The 17,642-nt window shown below is 43.4% G+C and overlaps 1 protein-coding gene across 2 annotated transcripts in view; it reads left to right on the top strand.

Moving 5' to 3' along the window:
* Positions 1–17,642, top strand: part of LMNA (lamin A/C) — a 112,915-nt gene that overhangs the window by 80,965 nt on the left and 14,308 nt on the right. For both annotated transcript variants that reach the window (XM_069218015.1, XM_069218014.1), the window contains exons 4-9: positions 1,034–1,204; positions 3,780–3,905; positions 5,872–6,092; positions 7,611–7,830; positions 8,424–8,531; positions 9,651–9,770. In XM_069218015.1, the coding sequence (XP_069074116.1) occupies positions 1,034–1,204; positions 3,780–3,905; positions 5,872–6,092; positions 7,611–7,830; positions 8,424–8,531; positions 9,651–9,770 (966 nt within the window). The remainder of the gene's footprint in view (positions 1–1,033; positions 1,205–3,779; positions 3,906–5,871; positions 6,093–7,610; positions 7,831–8,423; positions 8,532–9,650; positions 9,771–17,642) is intronic.

The following is a 17,642-nucleotide window of genomic DNA, read 5'->3' as shown; positions in this document are numbered from 1 at the left end:
TGATTTTAAGCGTGGGAGTTTCTCCTGCGCTGTAAAATCAGTGCGAACGGCATCACATGGGGTTGCAGAGGGAGCTAACCTCTTTCTGCCACTCAAGTAGATTTCCTACTCGAGCTGCGGCTTCCTCAATGCAAGCAGCAACTTTCTCATCGCAAGCCGTCATGGCCCACCGTGACCGCTCCCGTTCAGAAATCTTGCTAGCGCTTGCCAACTTAATGTTGGCGAGCAGAAGAAAAACTCTGTGTCACTCGCTGATTTTTTTGGAACTCCACATGGAGCACGGAGTGGGGAAAAACTCAGCAAACTCTGTCCGCAGAGCGGAATTCTTCGCCCATCCCTAGAAAGAGCGACATGCCCTTCAGTGGTTTGGACACAACAATGACGCATATGACAAAAGGCAGGAACTTCACCGACACATTGCTCTTTTGCCCTCTCTGAGCAATCAGCTCCAGACGTTCCATGAGCGGACTTCAGCTCTGACCAGTATTGATCCACATATCCTCAAATGTTCCACACATCACAAATTAGTTAATAACTCCCCATTTTTATCCTTTTTAGGTCCAACTCTAGCCAGTTCTGAAAAGAAGGCAAAAACTGGCTCTTTTGAAACCTGTTTTTTGCTAGTTGTCTTTTCAGCACCATGACAACCTCTTGCAGGGTATTCGATTACACTTTATGAATTCTAAATAAATAAATGAGTATACGTTTCATGCTTTTTGTCTTTAATATCAATAAGCATCCTTTAAATAAGCCATATAAAATGAAACAATTATTAGTGCAATCTTAGGCTACACAGTTACAGACAAGCACTGAATAATTATTATTGCAATTGCTCACAGAGTTGTTGTAGATGAGGGACCCGATTCTTGTAATTGCCCAGTAGACCAAGGTTTCAGAAAAGGCCAACACACATTCCCTTGGATGAGACCCATTTCAAGAATTTTGAAAAGGATTGAGAAAAATGGGCTACAACTTCCTTTATCCATTTAGTTTATTGCTTGGGTTTGTAACTGTGTTATCTTGATTTTCACAGGAAATCCGCGAGACCAAGAGGCGGCATGACACCCGCCTTGTGGAGATTGACAGTGGACGCCAGCGGGAATTTGAGAGCAAACTGGCCGACGCCCTGCGGGATATGCGTGCCCAACATGAAGATCAAATTAAGCAGTACAAGGACGATTTGGAGAAGACCTACCATGCCAAGGTACTTTTGTAAAGATCAATTTCTAACCAATACATTGATTTGGTATATTGCTGAAGTGTTTCATTGAAAAGGCCAAATATTACTTTACATTGCCAAGCTCTTAGCCCGCTGTGTGACAGCAGTCTGTCTAACAAAATAGCATCACTGAAATCCTTTTCAGAGTCTCAAACATGTCTGTTGGGAATTTCTGTGGTCATTAACCTCAAGAACCTCTCATTGTTTCAGAAAATGGGTAAATCTGCGTAAGCTTAGTCATTTTTTTTTACTGTTAAGCTATTTTATTTGTTTGTCAGAAGTTGTGAACAATTTTCAAAAGTTTTTTGATAAAACAAAATTAAATATGTACATGGTTAGGAAATAGGTAAGCTTCCATACACATTTACCACATGACCCCATTGCTGACGCTTCCATCAAGGATGTTAATAGGTGATATTTTTGATATATGTTTCTGTTTTGGGGGTAGGGAGTAATGGAAACCTGCTTACTTAAGAATGTAGGGGGGCACCAGCTATTTTTTGTAGTCTACAGCAGTGGTTCCCAATCTGTGGTCAGGGGACCCCTGCGGGTCAGTGAATGCTCCTCAGAGGGTCCACAACTACTTAGAAAATTAAATATTAACAAATTAGGTCCACAGCTTTCAGTAATGACTCTGCAGGGGGTTCCCCGGATTCCAATAAAGATTCAGTGGGGGTCCCCTGGCTCCAGTAATGATAAAGTGGGGGTCCACAGAAGTCAAAATGTTGGGAACCCAAAAATGTCATGAATATTAACTACAATAGATACACTAGAGTCTCATTTTATAATTTGATTATTAAAATTAAAGGAAAGAAAAGTCTGGTCCTTTCCTAAGCTTTTACAACACCTGGAGTTGAGGCGAGGTGTACTCCGAGGGGTCTGTGGGTCATATTGGATTCTAGCTACCGTGTTTAGGGCCCGATTTGGAGTTTGGTGGATGAGTAATTCATCGCAAATGTGATAGATCTCCTGTCCACTTTATTTCAGGTTTCATGAGATATAAACCACATGTAATAAGGCAGACATGATGTTGGTCAAACTCTAAATTAGACCCTTAGGCCAATATTTATACTTATTTAGCGCCACATTTGCATAGTTTTTTGACGCAAAATCGGCGCAAACGTACAAAATACAATAATACTAATGTTACAAAATAGTTTTGCATTGTTTGTTAGCCTCCAGATTCCTCTGCAGGATGATCTATGTTTGGCAGAATAGCTCATTAGTTTGGTGTTGGCCTTCGGTTTAGCATTATTGTTATGAATAGTGCCCACTCCTACTAGCCACCATTATTGACGGCATAGAGAAATTTCATATTGGGTCCATTAAACCTGTGACTTTTTCATTGTGTCCAAGACTGATTATAAAAAGTCTGTCTCACGTGGTTATGCTACTATAATTATGAAGCAATGGAGTACCATATTACAATTTGTGTAGCAGGGCTGACTACATAAAGGGACATCAAAGGGCGACTCATGCACTTTCTGTGGCATCTCTATTTCACCACAGTATTACTTTGACCCACATTAATACTGTCTGAGCAAACGTTTCACATCATTAGAACCAGTTTAATACCTGAATCCAGCAATCGGAAACTAAAGGCGACAAGTTAATCTTTGCAAAAGGTCTGTCATTGTGCTGCCCAGTAAGTCGTGCATTTTTCAGTAAATTTGGACTGTATGAGCTAGAGGCAATTTTTGGTGAAAGCTAATTTTGGAGAATAATGGAGGATTATGTGGCATGTTTGCTAAATCCGCAATTATGTGGACAGTGCAGACCCCCCAGAATCACTTTTTCTGGTGACCCGGGATATAGCCTTCTCAGTATAGACATTAATAAAGGTGCATCACGATGAGCACATTGCGCAGTGTTTATGGTTGGTATCCTTACACAATAACATTTTCTTGCAATTTAAATCCCTTTGCTCTACATATAAAGCATGACTTATAGATTCATACGTAATCCTGAATTATCTGCTGGGCATCTGCACCCAGAACCGGCAATCCAAAACTATTTAAGATTCCCAAGTGCAAGTGAGATAAACACGAGAACAGTGAGTTTGAAGCATTCCTTATTTATAGAATTAGTTCCCATGTGACATTAGTTATTTATCATTGTAAGAAAGATTTCCCTATTTTAAATATTTACACTTAGTACATTTTGGAACTGTTAAGACAGTTTGGCTGAGAAGATGATATTGTTGCTTTTACATGTCATGATTCTAGTGATGACTGGGTGTGGCGGTAAATGAGAATGTCAAGAAAAAAGGAGATCGGTGTGCTGTGTAAGGAAGTTAACAAAAAAGTTGTCAGTCTAGTAATTTCTTGGCCAAATAACCCAGTGAACGCTCAGAAGACATCCATTACTGCAACGGGCAACGCAAGGCTCTCTTGTTATTTGCATTCTCATTAAATGTACTTGTTAGAATTCAAGGGTCTAATGCTTCAGCGAAGTGCCTTAATGTGCCCGGCCTCTCCCTGACTTCCTCCGATGCATTGCAAACGATTCATTCTCTTTTATTAACCCAGTGTGCTTCATCCTCTCGACTTTGTATCCCTAGCTGGAGAACGCGAAGCAGTCGGCGGACAGGAACAGCCATCTGGTTGGGGAAGCTCACGAGGAGATCTCGCAGACCAGGATCCGCTTGGACAGTCTGTCTGCGCAGGTCAGCCAGCTACAGAAACAGGTGAGACGTCCGCCGCAAAGCAAACTCCTACCAGCCTGCCAGCTGCTTTCAGCATGTACCTGGAAGCCAAGCCCCGAACAGCGTGTTTGATGTGGGTTGTTCTGGAGGAACCTAGCTCATGGCATATCTCAAAGGAGGTACATGGCCGTTCGCACAAAGTTTTTTTTTTACCTGAAAAGAGGTGACACTTCATCTCTGCATCCCTTACTAAATTACATGTCCAAAGGTTCCTCTAAATCAATACACACTCTGCACCCAACAACACTGTATTACAAACGGCTACTTCTTACAAGCGACAAAACTTTTTGTAGGTAAACATTGCAAGTTCTTTATAACACACACCTTCAAACATTATGTCAGAAGTGTACCAACTGATTGTGTCTTTGTCCTTTGTTGTGGGTGCTGTGTGTGTGAGAGGTCCATCCGCTGGCCAGACTAAAGCTCCACCAGTAGGTCAAAAAGGTTGGACGATAACCAACCACCCTGTATCTCTAACTTTTGTATGTATCCAATAACATTACATAATTCACAACATGTGTATTGAGCAAGGGATTGTCATGACAAAAAGTCTTTATATATTACTTCTCACAATATTTTGTATTCATTATTTTTCTTTTTAACATCTCCTGGTCCTATAATTCTCATGTTCAATCGTCATTTGGAGAGGATAATATAAATTGACAAAACAAATACAAATAAGTCACCATAAGAGCTGGAATTTCTTTTACCCCAAAAATGGCCCACCCCTTCAATAACATTTCAACACACCTTCACGCATATCACACTCTTTCCTCACATATACAACAATTAAAAACGTCAAGTCTTTCGTGCAGTGCTCCACTTATATGGTGACTTGTTTGTATTTGTTCTGTTACTTTATATTATCTTCTATAAATGGCCATAAGATGTTGAAAAGAAATAATTATGAATAAAACAATATTGTAAGAATAAATATATTAAGATTTTTTGTAAGGACAATCCTTGGCTCAATACACGTTGTGAATTATGTAATGTTAGTCGATGCATACAAATGTTGAAGACATGGGGTGGTTGGTTATTGTTTTCTGCTCTAAACTACTTTCCCCTACATCCACCTCCCGGCATTTGCATTTCCAGGGTCCATCTTCTGTTTTCTACAGTGGCTCTACAGAATGACCGCGACGCAACAACACTTATCAACATAGAATAGTTATCATTAATATTCAAGGATCTACGTGCAGTCACACAAAAAAACTCACTTCCACTGTTTATCATGAAATACTATTCTTTAGGCCATAAATTTACTCGGTGGTCTAGAAAGTTCTACAACTTTCTAAAGTGCTGTTTTGAGCACACCCTTAAAAACCAGTGGCTTGAAACGTTTGCGCTGAACTCTGTGGTGACCTGCAGGGCCCAAGGTTAACCACAGCATTAGAAACTCAGAATTCCATTCCTTTGAGGTTAGTGAAATGAGTTGTGTCAAACTGGGTAGCAATATATAAAGTGTTGTTTCACAACCCCTATAAATGCCAGAAGTGTAGTATGAAGTGTTATCTAACAGTACTTTATTAACACTGATGTGGACAGTGGAAATTTGACAAGGGCAGACATATGTTGATTTTGCAAGAAGATGACTACTGCTGTAGGTGGCTGATGGAATGCCAGCAAAGCAAACATCAGTTCTTCCCCAGACGATGACCATCTCTACAGCATGGGGCAAGAGGTTGAAAGGAGATGATTCCTCATCTGAGGTCATACAGCAATATCGCTGTAGGCCTAAGACTATAAAAATGTAAGCAACCGTGCCATGTCATGAGCCGTATTGTCTCCGATTATAAAGGCAGTGTTTGGGGGATGGCTGACTCCATAAGTTGGGATAGAGAATTTGTTATCCTTGGTCTGGGATAGATGATGCTTGAGTTGTTTGTGAAAACTGGTGTTTTATTTTAAAACCATACCTTGTATTCTGTTCTGTTCCATTTCACAGCTGGCTGCAAGGGAAGCGCAGCTGCGTGACATGGAAGAGCAACTGGCCAGGGAACGCGACAACAACCGACGCATGTTGTCAGAGAAGGACAGGGAGATGGCAGAGATGCGGGCCAGGATGCAGAAGCAGCTGGATGAATACCAAGAACTTCTGGACGTCAAGTTGGCTCTCGACATGGAGATCCACGCCTATCGAAAGCTACTGGAAGGAGAGGAAGAAAGGTGAGTGACTGTCTCTCGAAGTGGACCTACAATGATGCTACCCACTGGGACACGGTGGACACTAGATAGCTAGGATATCTTGGAGAACTCAAGAGTGTTCTGCAACACCTTTCATTTGCTGAACTAAGAACAGCCAAGTAGATTATTTCATCTGGAAGAAGATTAGGAGATAGACAGTGCCCATGGCTTTAAGTGGGTCGGGTACGGCCTGTGCTTAGCACCAACAATTCTAAAGAGCAAGGCCCAAGGAGGGTCTCTATTGGGCTCTCTATTTTTGTCCTCAACCTCAGGATGGATAAATATCCTAACTCGGCAGCAGTACCAGCCTTCACTGCCTTTGATGTAACTTCAAAGACACTTGTTATAGTTATGTCAGTCTCATCATGTCATAACTGCAGCATTTTCAATATTATATGCACCAACGCTATTATTGTACTTGTTTATCTTATGCAACTAACAACCATTGACAAAGGCCAATAGTACTGGCCGTTTTAGGTGTAATGTCTGTTGTCGTGTTATATATCCTGATGCAATGACAGAAAGAAGCAGCAAAATACCAGCTGGGTGGTACACTATGCTAAGGACAGATTTGTAGCTCATGGTTTTTAAGCCACACCCTTTGAGAGTGAGAGACCCCCTCAGTTTTTTCATCCCACTTAAAGCCCTGGCAGTGCCTATGGTAATTTGCACAAGCAGCTTTCAGTGAGAGGGATTATGAGAAAGACTACAGAGAATGACAGGGAGTTGCCTCTCTCTGGTGTAGGTTGCAGGGGTGTTATTGGTTAGGATTCAATACTGATTGTAGGCGACTTTGGAAACTATTGGAGTGTACGCTTTGGTTGGTCTTGATTGCACTGTGCTTTTGGGGGTTAGCCTCTTTCTAGAGTTGAAGGCACAGGAATGTATAGTGTAACAGGCCTTTTCTGAAGTCATTTAAGCTGGTGGCTTAAGAGGAGCTGGCTGTAAAGAGTGTGTAAGGCACTGGAGTAATATTTCCACGCAGGCTGTGCCCAGTGTGGGTGGCTCTGGTTCTACTGTTGAGCAGGTGCAGCCTAATGGATAATACTTTCATAGTGGGGGAAGGGTGGCGAGTCCACACTCTGACATCCAAATTAGTTTGTGTTCCTTGCTGCTGGTGAGCATGTATTGTGGAATGTGGAAACATGGTTAACAACTCTTCTACCAGTCTATGACATGCACAATCTGCACTAGAGGCTATTGGTTAGCAGGCTGAGTGCAGTACAGCTGGCATTAATGAGCAGAAAGTGAATGGTGTGTAGGATCTGACTGCACTAGGTGGTATTTTTTGGCAGAATCAAGTTTTTGTGTAGATAAACTGGAGAAAATTGTGGCCCGGTTAGCCTTTTCGTACTGGTGCAGTTGGGCTATGCTGGTGGGCCTCACAATGCGTTTAAGACGCTGGTTGATTTTGTGGGTTTATAATGTCGTTGTCTGTGTAAGCTGGTAGCGGTTGATCCAATGGAACCCTGTTGTGATTCCACACTTTTCATTTCCCAGGCTGAGGCTGTCTCCGAGCCCTTCCTCTCAGAAGCGAGTGTCCTCCAGGACCAGTATGGCTCATTCCGCCTCACATGGCTCCTCCAAGAAGAGGAAACTGGAGGATGGAGAGGGCCTGGGCACCAGCTTCTCACACCATGCCAGGACCAGCGGCCGCATCGCCGTAGAGGAAGTGGATCTTGAAGGAAAGTTTGTCCGACTTAGGAACAAGTCCAATGAGGTATGTTTATGGTAGTAAAAGTGAATGTCGTAGACTGATTAAGTTCTTTCCTTCGTGAAGTTTTGTGTTTCCGGTACAGGCCTCATGACACCCAGTAAGGTTAATCCACAGGTTTCCTACTGTTTCAGGTCAGCAGTATATATATTGATCACCTGGTTTTGATGGCAGATGTTTAACATCGTCACCGCTGTGTAATGTGTAGTACACTATAGCGCTGGGATGCCCTACGGGTAGCTATGCACTCTATAAGCCCCTTATAAAACAAATATATATATGTGTATATATATATATATATAATGTGTGTGTGTGTGTGTGTGTATATATATATATATATCATGCAACAGCACCACCTGCTGACGAATGTAAGAATAACACTGAACACTTCTGGGTTTGACATTCAGCTTTGACGAAATTGTGATTACGCCAGCAACATTGTTGTATTTTGCGTTCCTGAAATTACGCCTTGCGCAAAAGTGGTGGGTGGCACCCTTGAGCATTGTGCATGTTCTAATGAACTTCTTGTTGTGCGCTTCTTTATTTGTTGTGCTCCAGATGTCATTGACCCGGAGTTGTGTTCCTGTTTTACTTTGCAGGACCAGGCAATGGGGAACTGGCAGATAAAGCGCCAGATTGGTGATCAAACCCCAATTGTTTATAAGTTCCCTCCTAAATTCACCATGAAGGCGGGGCAGGTCACCACGGTAAGAAGCACACTCTTGTTCTTTGGTTTAGTGGGACTCCGTTACAACAGAAACAAAATGTCAGTGGCATGATGATGTCTTACATCCAAAGAAGACCTCATTTTGAGATTCCTTAAAAACATGGGGCATTAGGGGTATGTGAGGTTGCAGTTTTAAAAAGGTGTCTTCATGTGACCAAATAAGGACGAAAAGGTCCTTAGGACCAGCACAGAGAGACACATTTTGTTAGAAGTTCAGTTTTGTCTCTTGTTTATTGAGTAAGCATTACTGCTGCCATTTAAAAGCAATTAACTGGTTAACAGCCCGCTGAGGGCAGTAACCAACATTATTTGCCCATCTCACAAGAGACCACAGCCAAAGCTAAGGCCACATTCTAGGGACTGTGCAATTAACAATCAACAACCCTGGTTCAGACTTTCAGTGAACTTACAATGTAGGCATGAAAAAGTTGTGAATCCCAGGATTTTAGGTTTTCAGCAATAAAATGGATCGTAACATGAAGAATTTGTGTTTACCACTTCACATTCTACATGTTGGCCTTTTGTCTGAGTCTTTCCTGGCAAAAAAAATGTTGTCAAGCTTGACCTCCTGGAATTTATCAGGGGAAAGCTGTGAGGGTGTGATACTTACCTCTAATTCCAATGCATGTGCAAATGCTTGTTTGCGCAGGGATCAGAATTTAGCCCTTAAATCATACAGAGGGCCCTAGCCTGCCGAATGGAGACCAGGATCTTCGGCATTCTAAAAAAGGAGTTCAAATCTGTTTCACTACAATAAAACATGAAGCAGAGTTGATGTTTATATGCAGTAAATAGTTACAAAATGGAGGGCGGTTTCAAGCTTTTACGCACGAAAGACATTCTCACTGAGGGTTCCAGGGAAACAATGTCCTTAGGTCTGTGCTCTCAAGAACTTAAATTCTTTACAGCATCATTGCTGAAAACTTCCTGGTTCTAGAGCAGAATAAAATATCGAAAGGTCCAGAAATTGGGCCTGTCCTTAGTTTTAGCCCACTTGAAAATCTAGACATAGTCTACAATCACAGAAACAGCATCTCAGTCCCCGTCCTTTTGATTGTTTGAGAAGGATACACAGTTTGACATGTCTTTCGTTTTACAGATCTGGGCATCTGGAGCCGGTGCCACCCACAGCCCTCCAAGTGACCTGGTGTGGAAAGCCCAGTCCTCCTGGGGCTCTGGGGACAGCATCCGTACAGCCTTGTTAACCGCTACTGGAGAGGTAAGTGTCATTCATTGGGAATGCCTTTAAGTGATGCCAGTTGTAATTAACCCTTCCATAGCCCTAATGGTGTTTGAGGGTTGCCAACCTGACGGGAAATGCTCAGTCTTTGTACCTGCCTGTCCATCTCTGGGGAATCTCCATCCATTCACCTATTCTACAGATCAGTACTCTAGGTAGTTGGTCTACCCCAGTCCCACCAGCTTTATCTACATGTTGTCTTCTTTTCGACTCACACTACATAAAGCTCAGTTCATATTTGAAAAGTTAACAATTGATTGCCAGATGATTGATAGATAGACAATTACTATTCTTCAAATGCGTATTTTATTTCGGATTGCCCAAGTGCTTCCTAGTTTGAGTACAGCAGTATGCCACTATTAATGTTTGTATACTTATGTTCGATGGCATCTGTCGCTGTAGATACGCATGTTCTGCAATAGCTCGCCATCTGGTGTTGGGCCGGAGTGTTACAAGTTGTTTTTCTTCGAAGAAGTCTTTCGAGTCACGGGACCGAGTGACTCCTCCTTTTGTCTCCATTGCGCATGGGCGTCGACTCCATCTTCGATTGTTTTTTTTCCGCCATCGGGTTCGGACGTGTTCCTGTCGCTCCGAGTTTCGGAACGGAAAAAATTAGTTAATTTCGGAAGATTTTCGTCGGTATTGTTGCGTTCGGGATCGGCGTACTTAGATTCCACACCACATCGAAGATCGAAGAGCTCCGGTGCCCTTCGGGGTAGTTTTTCGATCCTCCGTCGGGGCCTGGTCGGCCCGACCGCGTGCTGAAGAACGCCGATGGAACGGACCCCGTTCCGTTTCTGCCCCAAATGCCACAATAAATACCCCTACACAGACCAACACTTGGTCTGCAACCTGTGCCTGTCACCTGAGCACAGCGAAGACACCTGCGAGGCCTGTCGTGCGTTCCGGTCCCGAAAAACACTCCGAGACCGTCGAGCCAGAAGACTTCAAATGGCGTCCGCACCGACAGCCCAACGGGAGTTCGAGGAACAAGAAGAGGAAGGTTCCTTCTCGATCCAAGACTCAGACTCCGAAGGATTCGACGATACACAAACCGTGAGTAAGACGTCGAAAACCACACAAAGAAACATTTACAAGGCCCAGGGGACGCCACTGCCACCAGGCCATGGCTCGACCCATAAATTCGGTGACCGACCTTCGGCACCGAAAAAGGCCCAAACAGTGCCGAGATCGTCCGACTCCGGTCGAGACACAGGCACGCAGCCTTCTCGGGACCGAGAAAGTGCTGGAGACAAGCCTCGACACCGAGATGCCGGTGTGGACACGGCTCGACGCCGAGACAGCGGCACCGAAACAGATCGACGCCGAGAGGTTTCGGCCCCGAAAAGGAAAAAAGTCACCTCGGAGCCGAAAAAACACGCAGACAAAGTTTCGATGCCGAAACAAACTGCAAGCGACCCAGCTTCAGGCTCTTATACAGAAGAGCACTCGCTAACCTCCCAAATGCAAAAGCATAGGTTTGAGGAAGAGCTACAAGCAACTGATGTGGACCATACGCAAAAGCGTATCTTCATTCAGCAGGGGACAGGAAAAATAAGCACCCTTCCCCCCATTAGGAGAAAGAGAAGGTTGGAGTTCCAGACGGAACAAGCACCACAACCAAAAGTGGTGAAAAGAGTTACACCACCACCCTCTCCTCCGCCCGTAATTAACGTTTCACCAGCACAAACGCCATCACACTCCCCAGCTCACACCACCATGAGCCAGGGTGACCAAGATCAGGACGCATGGGACCTATACGACGCCCCAGTGTCAGATAACAGCCCGGAGGCATACCCTACAAAACCATCTCCACCAGAAGACAGCACCGCGTACTCTCAGGTGGTGGCTAGAGCAGCACAATTTCACAACGTAAGCCTCCACTCAGAACAGGTCGAGGATGATTTCTTGTTCAACACACTCTCCTCCACCCACAGCTCATACCAAAGCCTGCCTATGCTCCCTGGTATGCTCCGGCACGCAAAAGACATATTTAAGGACCCAGTCAAAAGTAGGGCAATCACACCAAGGGTGGAAAAAAAGTATAAGCCGCCTCCTACGGACCCGGTTTTCATCACAACACAGCTGCCACCAGACTCTGTTGTTGTAGGAGCAGCTAGGAAAAGGGCCAACTCTCACACATCTGGAGATGCACCACCCCCAGATAAAGAAAGCCGCAAGTTCGATGCAGCTGGTAAGAGAGTCGCAGCACAAGCTGCAAACCAGTGGCGCATCGCGAACTCCCAGGCACTACTTGCGCGCTATGACAGAGCCCACTGGGACGAGATGCAACATCTCATCGAACATCTGCCCAAAGACTTCCAAAATAGGGCAAAACAAGTGGTTGAGGAGGGACAGGCCATCTCCAACAACCAGATACGTTCCTCCATGGACGCTGCAGATACAGCTGCACGGACAATTAATACATCTGTAACTATCAGAAGGCATGCATGGCTCCGAACGTCTGGATTTAAACCAGAGATTCAACAAGCAGTTCTCAATATGCCTTTTAATGAAAAAGAACTGTTCGGTCCAGAAGTGGACACAGCGATTGAGAAACTCAAAAAAGATACGGACACTGCCAAAGCCATGGGCGCACTCTACTCCCCGCAGAGCAGAGGGAATTACAGCACATTCCGTAAAACGCCCTTTCGAGGGGGGTTTCGGGGTCAAAGCACACAAGCCAGCACCTCACAAGCGACACCGTCCACTTACCAGGGACAGTATAGAGGAGGTTTTCGGGGACAATATAGAGGAGGGCAATTCCCTAGAAATAGAGGGAGATTTCAAAGCCCCAAAACCCCTACTACTAAACAATGACTCACATGTCACTCACCCCCTCCACACAACACCAGTGGGGGGAAGAATAGGTCATTATTACAAAGCATGGGAGGAAATCACTACAGACACTTGGGTTCTAGCAATTATCCAACATGGTTATTGCATAGAATTTCTACAATTCCCTCCAAACATACCACCAAAAGCACAAAATTTAACAACACACCATTCCAATCTCCTGGAGATAGAAGTGCAGGCACTATTGCAAAAGAATGCAATCGAAATAGTGCCAAACACACAAATAAACACAGGAGTTTACTCACTGTACTTTCTGATACCAAAGAAGGACAAAACGCTGAGACCAATCCTAGACCTCAGAGTAGTGAACACTTTCATCAAATCAGACCACTTCCACATGGTCACACTACAAGAAGTATTGCCATTGCTAAAACTGCACGACTACATGGCAACTTTAGACCTCAAGGATGCTTATTTCCATATACCAATACACCCATCGCACAGGAAATACCTAAGGTTTGTATTCAAAGGAATACATTACCAATTCAAGGTACTGCCTTTCGGATTAACAACCGCACCAAGAGTCTTTACCAAATGTCTAGCAGTAGTCGCAGCACACATAAGAAGGCAGCAAATACATGTGTTCCCATATCTAGACGACTGGCTAATCAAGGCCCATTCGTTCATACAGTGCTCAAATCACACAAATCAGATCATACAAACCCTCTTCAAACTCGGGTTCACCGTCAATTTCACAAAATCCAAAATTCTGCCACGCAAGGTACAACAATACCTGGGAGCCATAATAGACACATCAAAGGGAGTAGCCACTCCAAGTCCACAAAGAATTCAAAATTTCAACACCATCATACAACGCATGTATCCAACACAAAAGATACAGGCAAAGATGGTATTACAACTCCTAGGCATGATGTCATCATGCATAGCCATTGTCCCAAACGCAAGACTGCACATGAGGCCCTTACAACAATGCCTAGCATCACAGTGGTCTCAAGCACAGGGTCACCTTCTAGATCTGGTGTTAATAGACCGCCAAACTTACCTCTCGCTTCTGTGGTGGAACAACATAAATTTAAACAAGGGGCGGCCTTTCCAAGACCCAGTGCCACAATACGTAATAACAACAGATGCTTCCATGACAGGGTGGGGAGCACACCTCGATCAACACAGCATACAAGGACAATGGAACGTACATCAAACAAAACTGCATATCAATCACCTAGAACTTCTAGCAGTTTTTCAAGCACTAAAAGCTTTCCAACCAATAATAGTTCACAAATACATTCTCGTCAAAACAGACAACATGACAACAATGTATTATCTAAACAAGCAGGGAGGGACGCACTCCACGCAGTTAAGCCTGCTAGCACAAAAAATTTGGCATTGGGCAATTCACAACCAAATTCGCCTAATTGCACAGTTTATACCAGGGATACAAAATCAACTCGCAGACAATCTCTCTCGAGATCACCAACAGGTCCACGAATGGGAAATTCACCCCCAAATTCTGAACACTTATTTCAAACTCTGGGGAACACCTCAGATAGACTTGTTTGCGACAAGGGAGAACGCAAAATGCCAAAACTTCGCATCCAGGTACCCACACAAACAATCCCAAGGCAATGCCCTATGGATGAACTGGTCAGGGATATTTGCTTACGCTTTTCCTCCTCTCCCTCTCCTTCCTTACCTGGTAAACAAACTCAGTCAAAGCAAACTCAAACTCATATTGATAGCACCAACTTGGGCAAGGCAACCCTGGTACACAACGCTGCTAGACCTATCAGTGGTACCCTGCATCAAATTGCCCAACAGGCCAGATCTGTTGACACAGCACAACCAAAAGATCAGACACCCAGATCCAGCATCGCTGAATCTAGCAATCTGGCTCCTGAAATCCTAGAATTCGGGCACTTACAACTTACCCAAGAATGTATGGAAGTCATAAAACAAGCAAGAAGGCCATCCACCAGGCACTGCTATGCAAGTAAATGGAAGAGGTTTGTTTGCTACTGCCATATTAATCAAATACAACCATTACACACAACTCCAGAACATGTAGTGGGTTACTTGCTTCACTTACAAAAATCTAACCTAGCTTTCTCTTCCATTAAGATTCACCTTGCAGCAATATCTGCATACCTGCAGACTACCTATTCAACTTCCCTATATAGAATACCAGTCATTAAAGCATTCATGGAGGGCCTTAGGAGAATTATACCACCAAGAACACTACCTGTTCCTTCATGGAACCTAAATGTTGTCCTAACTAGACTTATGGGTCCACCTTTTGAACCCATGCACTCCTGCAACATACAGTTCCTAACCTGGAAGGTGGCATTTCTCATCGCCATTACTTCCCTGAGAAGAGTAAGCGAGATTCAGGCGTTCACTATACAGGAACCTTTTATACAACTACACAAAAATAAAGTCGTCCTAAGGACCAATCCTAAATTTTTGCCAAAGGTTATTTCACCGTTCCATCTAAATCAAACAGTGGAACTTCCAGTGTTCTTTCCACAGCCAGATACCGTAGCTGAAAGGGCACTACATACATTAGATGTCAAAAGAGCATTGATGTATTACATTGACAGAACAAAGAACATCAGAAAGACTAAACAACTCTTTATTGCATTTCAAAAACCTCATGCAGGAAACCCAATTTCAAAACAAGGTATAGCCAGATGGATAGTTAAATGCATCCAAATCTGCTACCTTAAAGCTAAACGACAGCTGCCCATTACACCAAGGGCACACTCAACCAGAAAGAAAGGTGCTACCATGGCCTTTCTAGGAAACATCCCAATGCAAGAAATATGTAAGGCAGCCACATGGTCTACGCCTCACACATTCACCAAGCACTACTGTGTAGACGTGTTATCCGCACAACAAGCCACAGTAGGTCAAGCCGTATTAAGGACATTATTTCAAACTACTTCCACTCCTACAGGCTAATCCACCGCTTTTGGGGAAATAACTGCTTACTAGTCTATGCAGAACATGCGTATCTACAGCGACAGATGCCATCGAACTGAAAATGTCACTTACCCAGTGTACATCTGTTCGTGGCATCAGTCGCAGTAGATTCGCATGTGCCCACCCGCCTCCCCGGGAGCCTGTAGCAGTTTGGAAGTTACCTTCAATTATTTATATATGTATCATCTCAACCTTAAATAGGTGCATACTTAGTCACTCCATTGCATGGGCACTATTACTACAATTCAACTCCTACCTCACCCTCTGCGGGGAAAAACAATCGAAGATGGAGTCGACGCCCATGCGCAATGGAGACAAAAGGAGGAGTCACTCGGTCCCGTGACTCGAAAGACTTCTTCGAAGAAAAACAACTTGTAACACTCCGGCCCAACACCAGATGGCGAGCTATTGCAGAACATGCGAATCTACTGCGACTGATGCCACGAACAGATGTACACTGGGTAAGTGACATTTTCATTTCAACACAGCTAAATAAATACCCTGACTTTGTGTATTTAATTTGTGAGTTTCAGCCTCAAGAAATTAGCTTTTCTTGGAAGGTTTCTCCTGGCCTTGTGGACTCAAGTTCCTTTCTGCGGAAAAACATTGCATGCCTTGAGTGCTCAGTATCCACAAACTGACTTGAAATGTTAATTGGAAGTTCCATGCCTTCCTTTTACTCACCCAATAAGGTCCCAGACATTGTTGGGATATTTTTCTGCAAATGTTTACCCATTCCAATAAAAATCTCCAAACAAGCATTAGCAATGTCAGCAGGTCTGACATTTAAATATAAGTTCCTCCTCAGTCAGTGATGGGTTTAGGCATTTAATTATTCATCATACATGCACTCAGTCACTCATGCATCCATTCATCGACCCACTGACTCATTGTTGCATTCACCCACCAGCACAACACAATAAATTCACACCCAAATTCAAAAACATATGCAAAGTACATTAAAAGAAAAAAAGTAGAAAAAGTAACAAAGTGCTGCCTAACCACGGCAGAATGAACAGAACAAAGGGTCCCATGGGGCCTAATTCTCAGTTATACTATTGAGATACATCTCTGATATTTCAGTGTATCATTTGTGTTTCAATTCATTAATAAATCAAATTAAGTAGCCTGGTCCTTCTCTAGTCTTCTCATAGAGAGGCATTTTTCATTGAAGTATAAAAATGCAGTACATTATGTTATATATTGCTGACGGAGCAGTGCTCAAACGTGTATAAAATCATAGAAGAAAGCACCATTATAGTCCAAGGTTAATATTTTACACTAAACAAAGCAGAATCCCATTGTAAAAGGTTTTTAGAGGTATTCTCATGAGTCATTTTAGGAGCTCGGCTGCTTAGTTACCAGTGTCTGTCCCGTGAAAATAAAGCCTACCCAACCATAGTTAATTCACACAGAAACTCGGCAACATATTCAAGATAAATTACAAGAATAAAAGTAGAAAAAGAAAACAAGCTGACACCTAAATAGGGCAGGCATATGGTGCTAACTACTAAGTAGCAGCTGGTGGCCATCTTGCAATGGTAAGGTGTTTTGTTGTTTGAAGTTCCAGCATGGCTGACACGTTTGCAACCACTGTGTGGCCATTTTGAAATGGTAAAACTGTGAAATTATAGATAATACCATTCCATGATGAGGACCTGGTTTTGAGGCTGTGGCTTGGGGGGGTGAGGCGCATTGCAGCTAGATGTATGATAAGCAAGCCGCCTGTTAGCGTTGCTGTGGTATGCTCTAAAATTAATGAAGATAAAAAGATTAGAAGGAATGAGATGAGGAGAGAAACTGGATCATTAAAGGATGAACCCTTCTATGGCATGTTTCAGTAGGTCATAAACACTAAACTCTTGCCTACTCTGGAAAACTTTGAGTTTCCATTTAACGAAATACCTTCTCACAGTCTTTAACCACTGTGTAATAACAATCTGCCTTTAAAATACTATTGCCCCTAGCACACGCGTTTCACGATTAATAAGCAAGGTCCACTAGCGTTCTCATAATTTTTCAAAACAAACAGATCAAACCCATAAAATCTGACATAAC

Source organism: Pleurodeles waltl, chromosome 12 (genome assembly GCF_031143425.1).
Source record: "Pleurodeles waltl isolate 20211129_DDA chromosome 12, aPleWal1.hap1.20221129, whole genome shotgun sequence".
In the NCBI taxonomy this organism is placed as follows: Eukaryota; Metazoa; Chordata; class Amphibia; order Caudata; family Salamandridae; genus Pleurodeles; species Pleurodeles waltl.
This window is presented reverse-complemented; position numbering and strand designations above follow the sequence as displayed.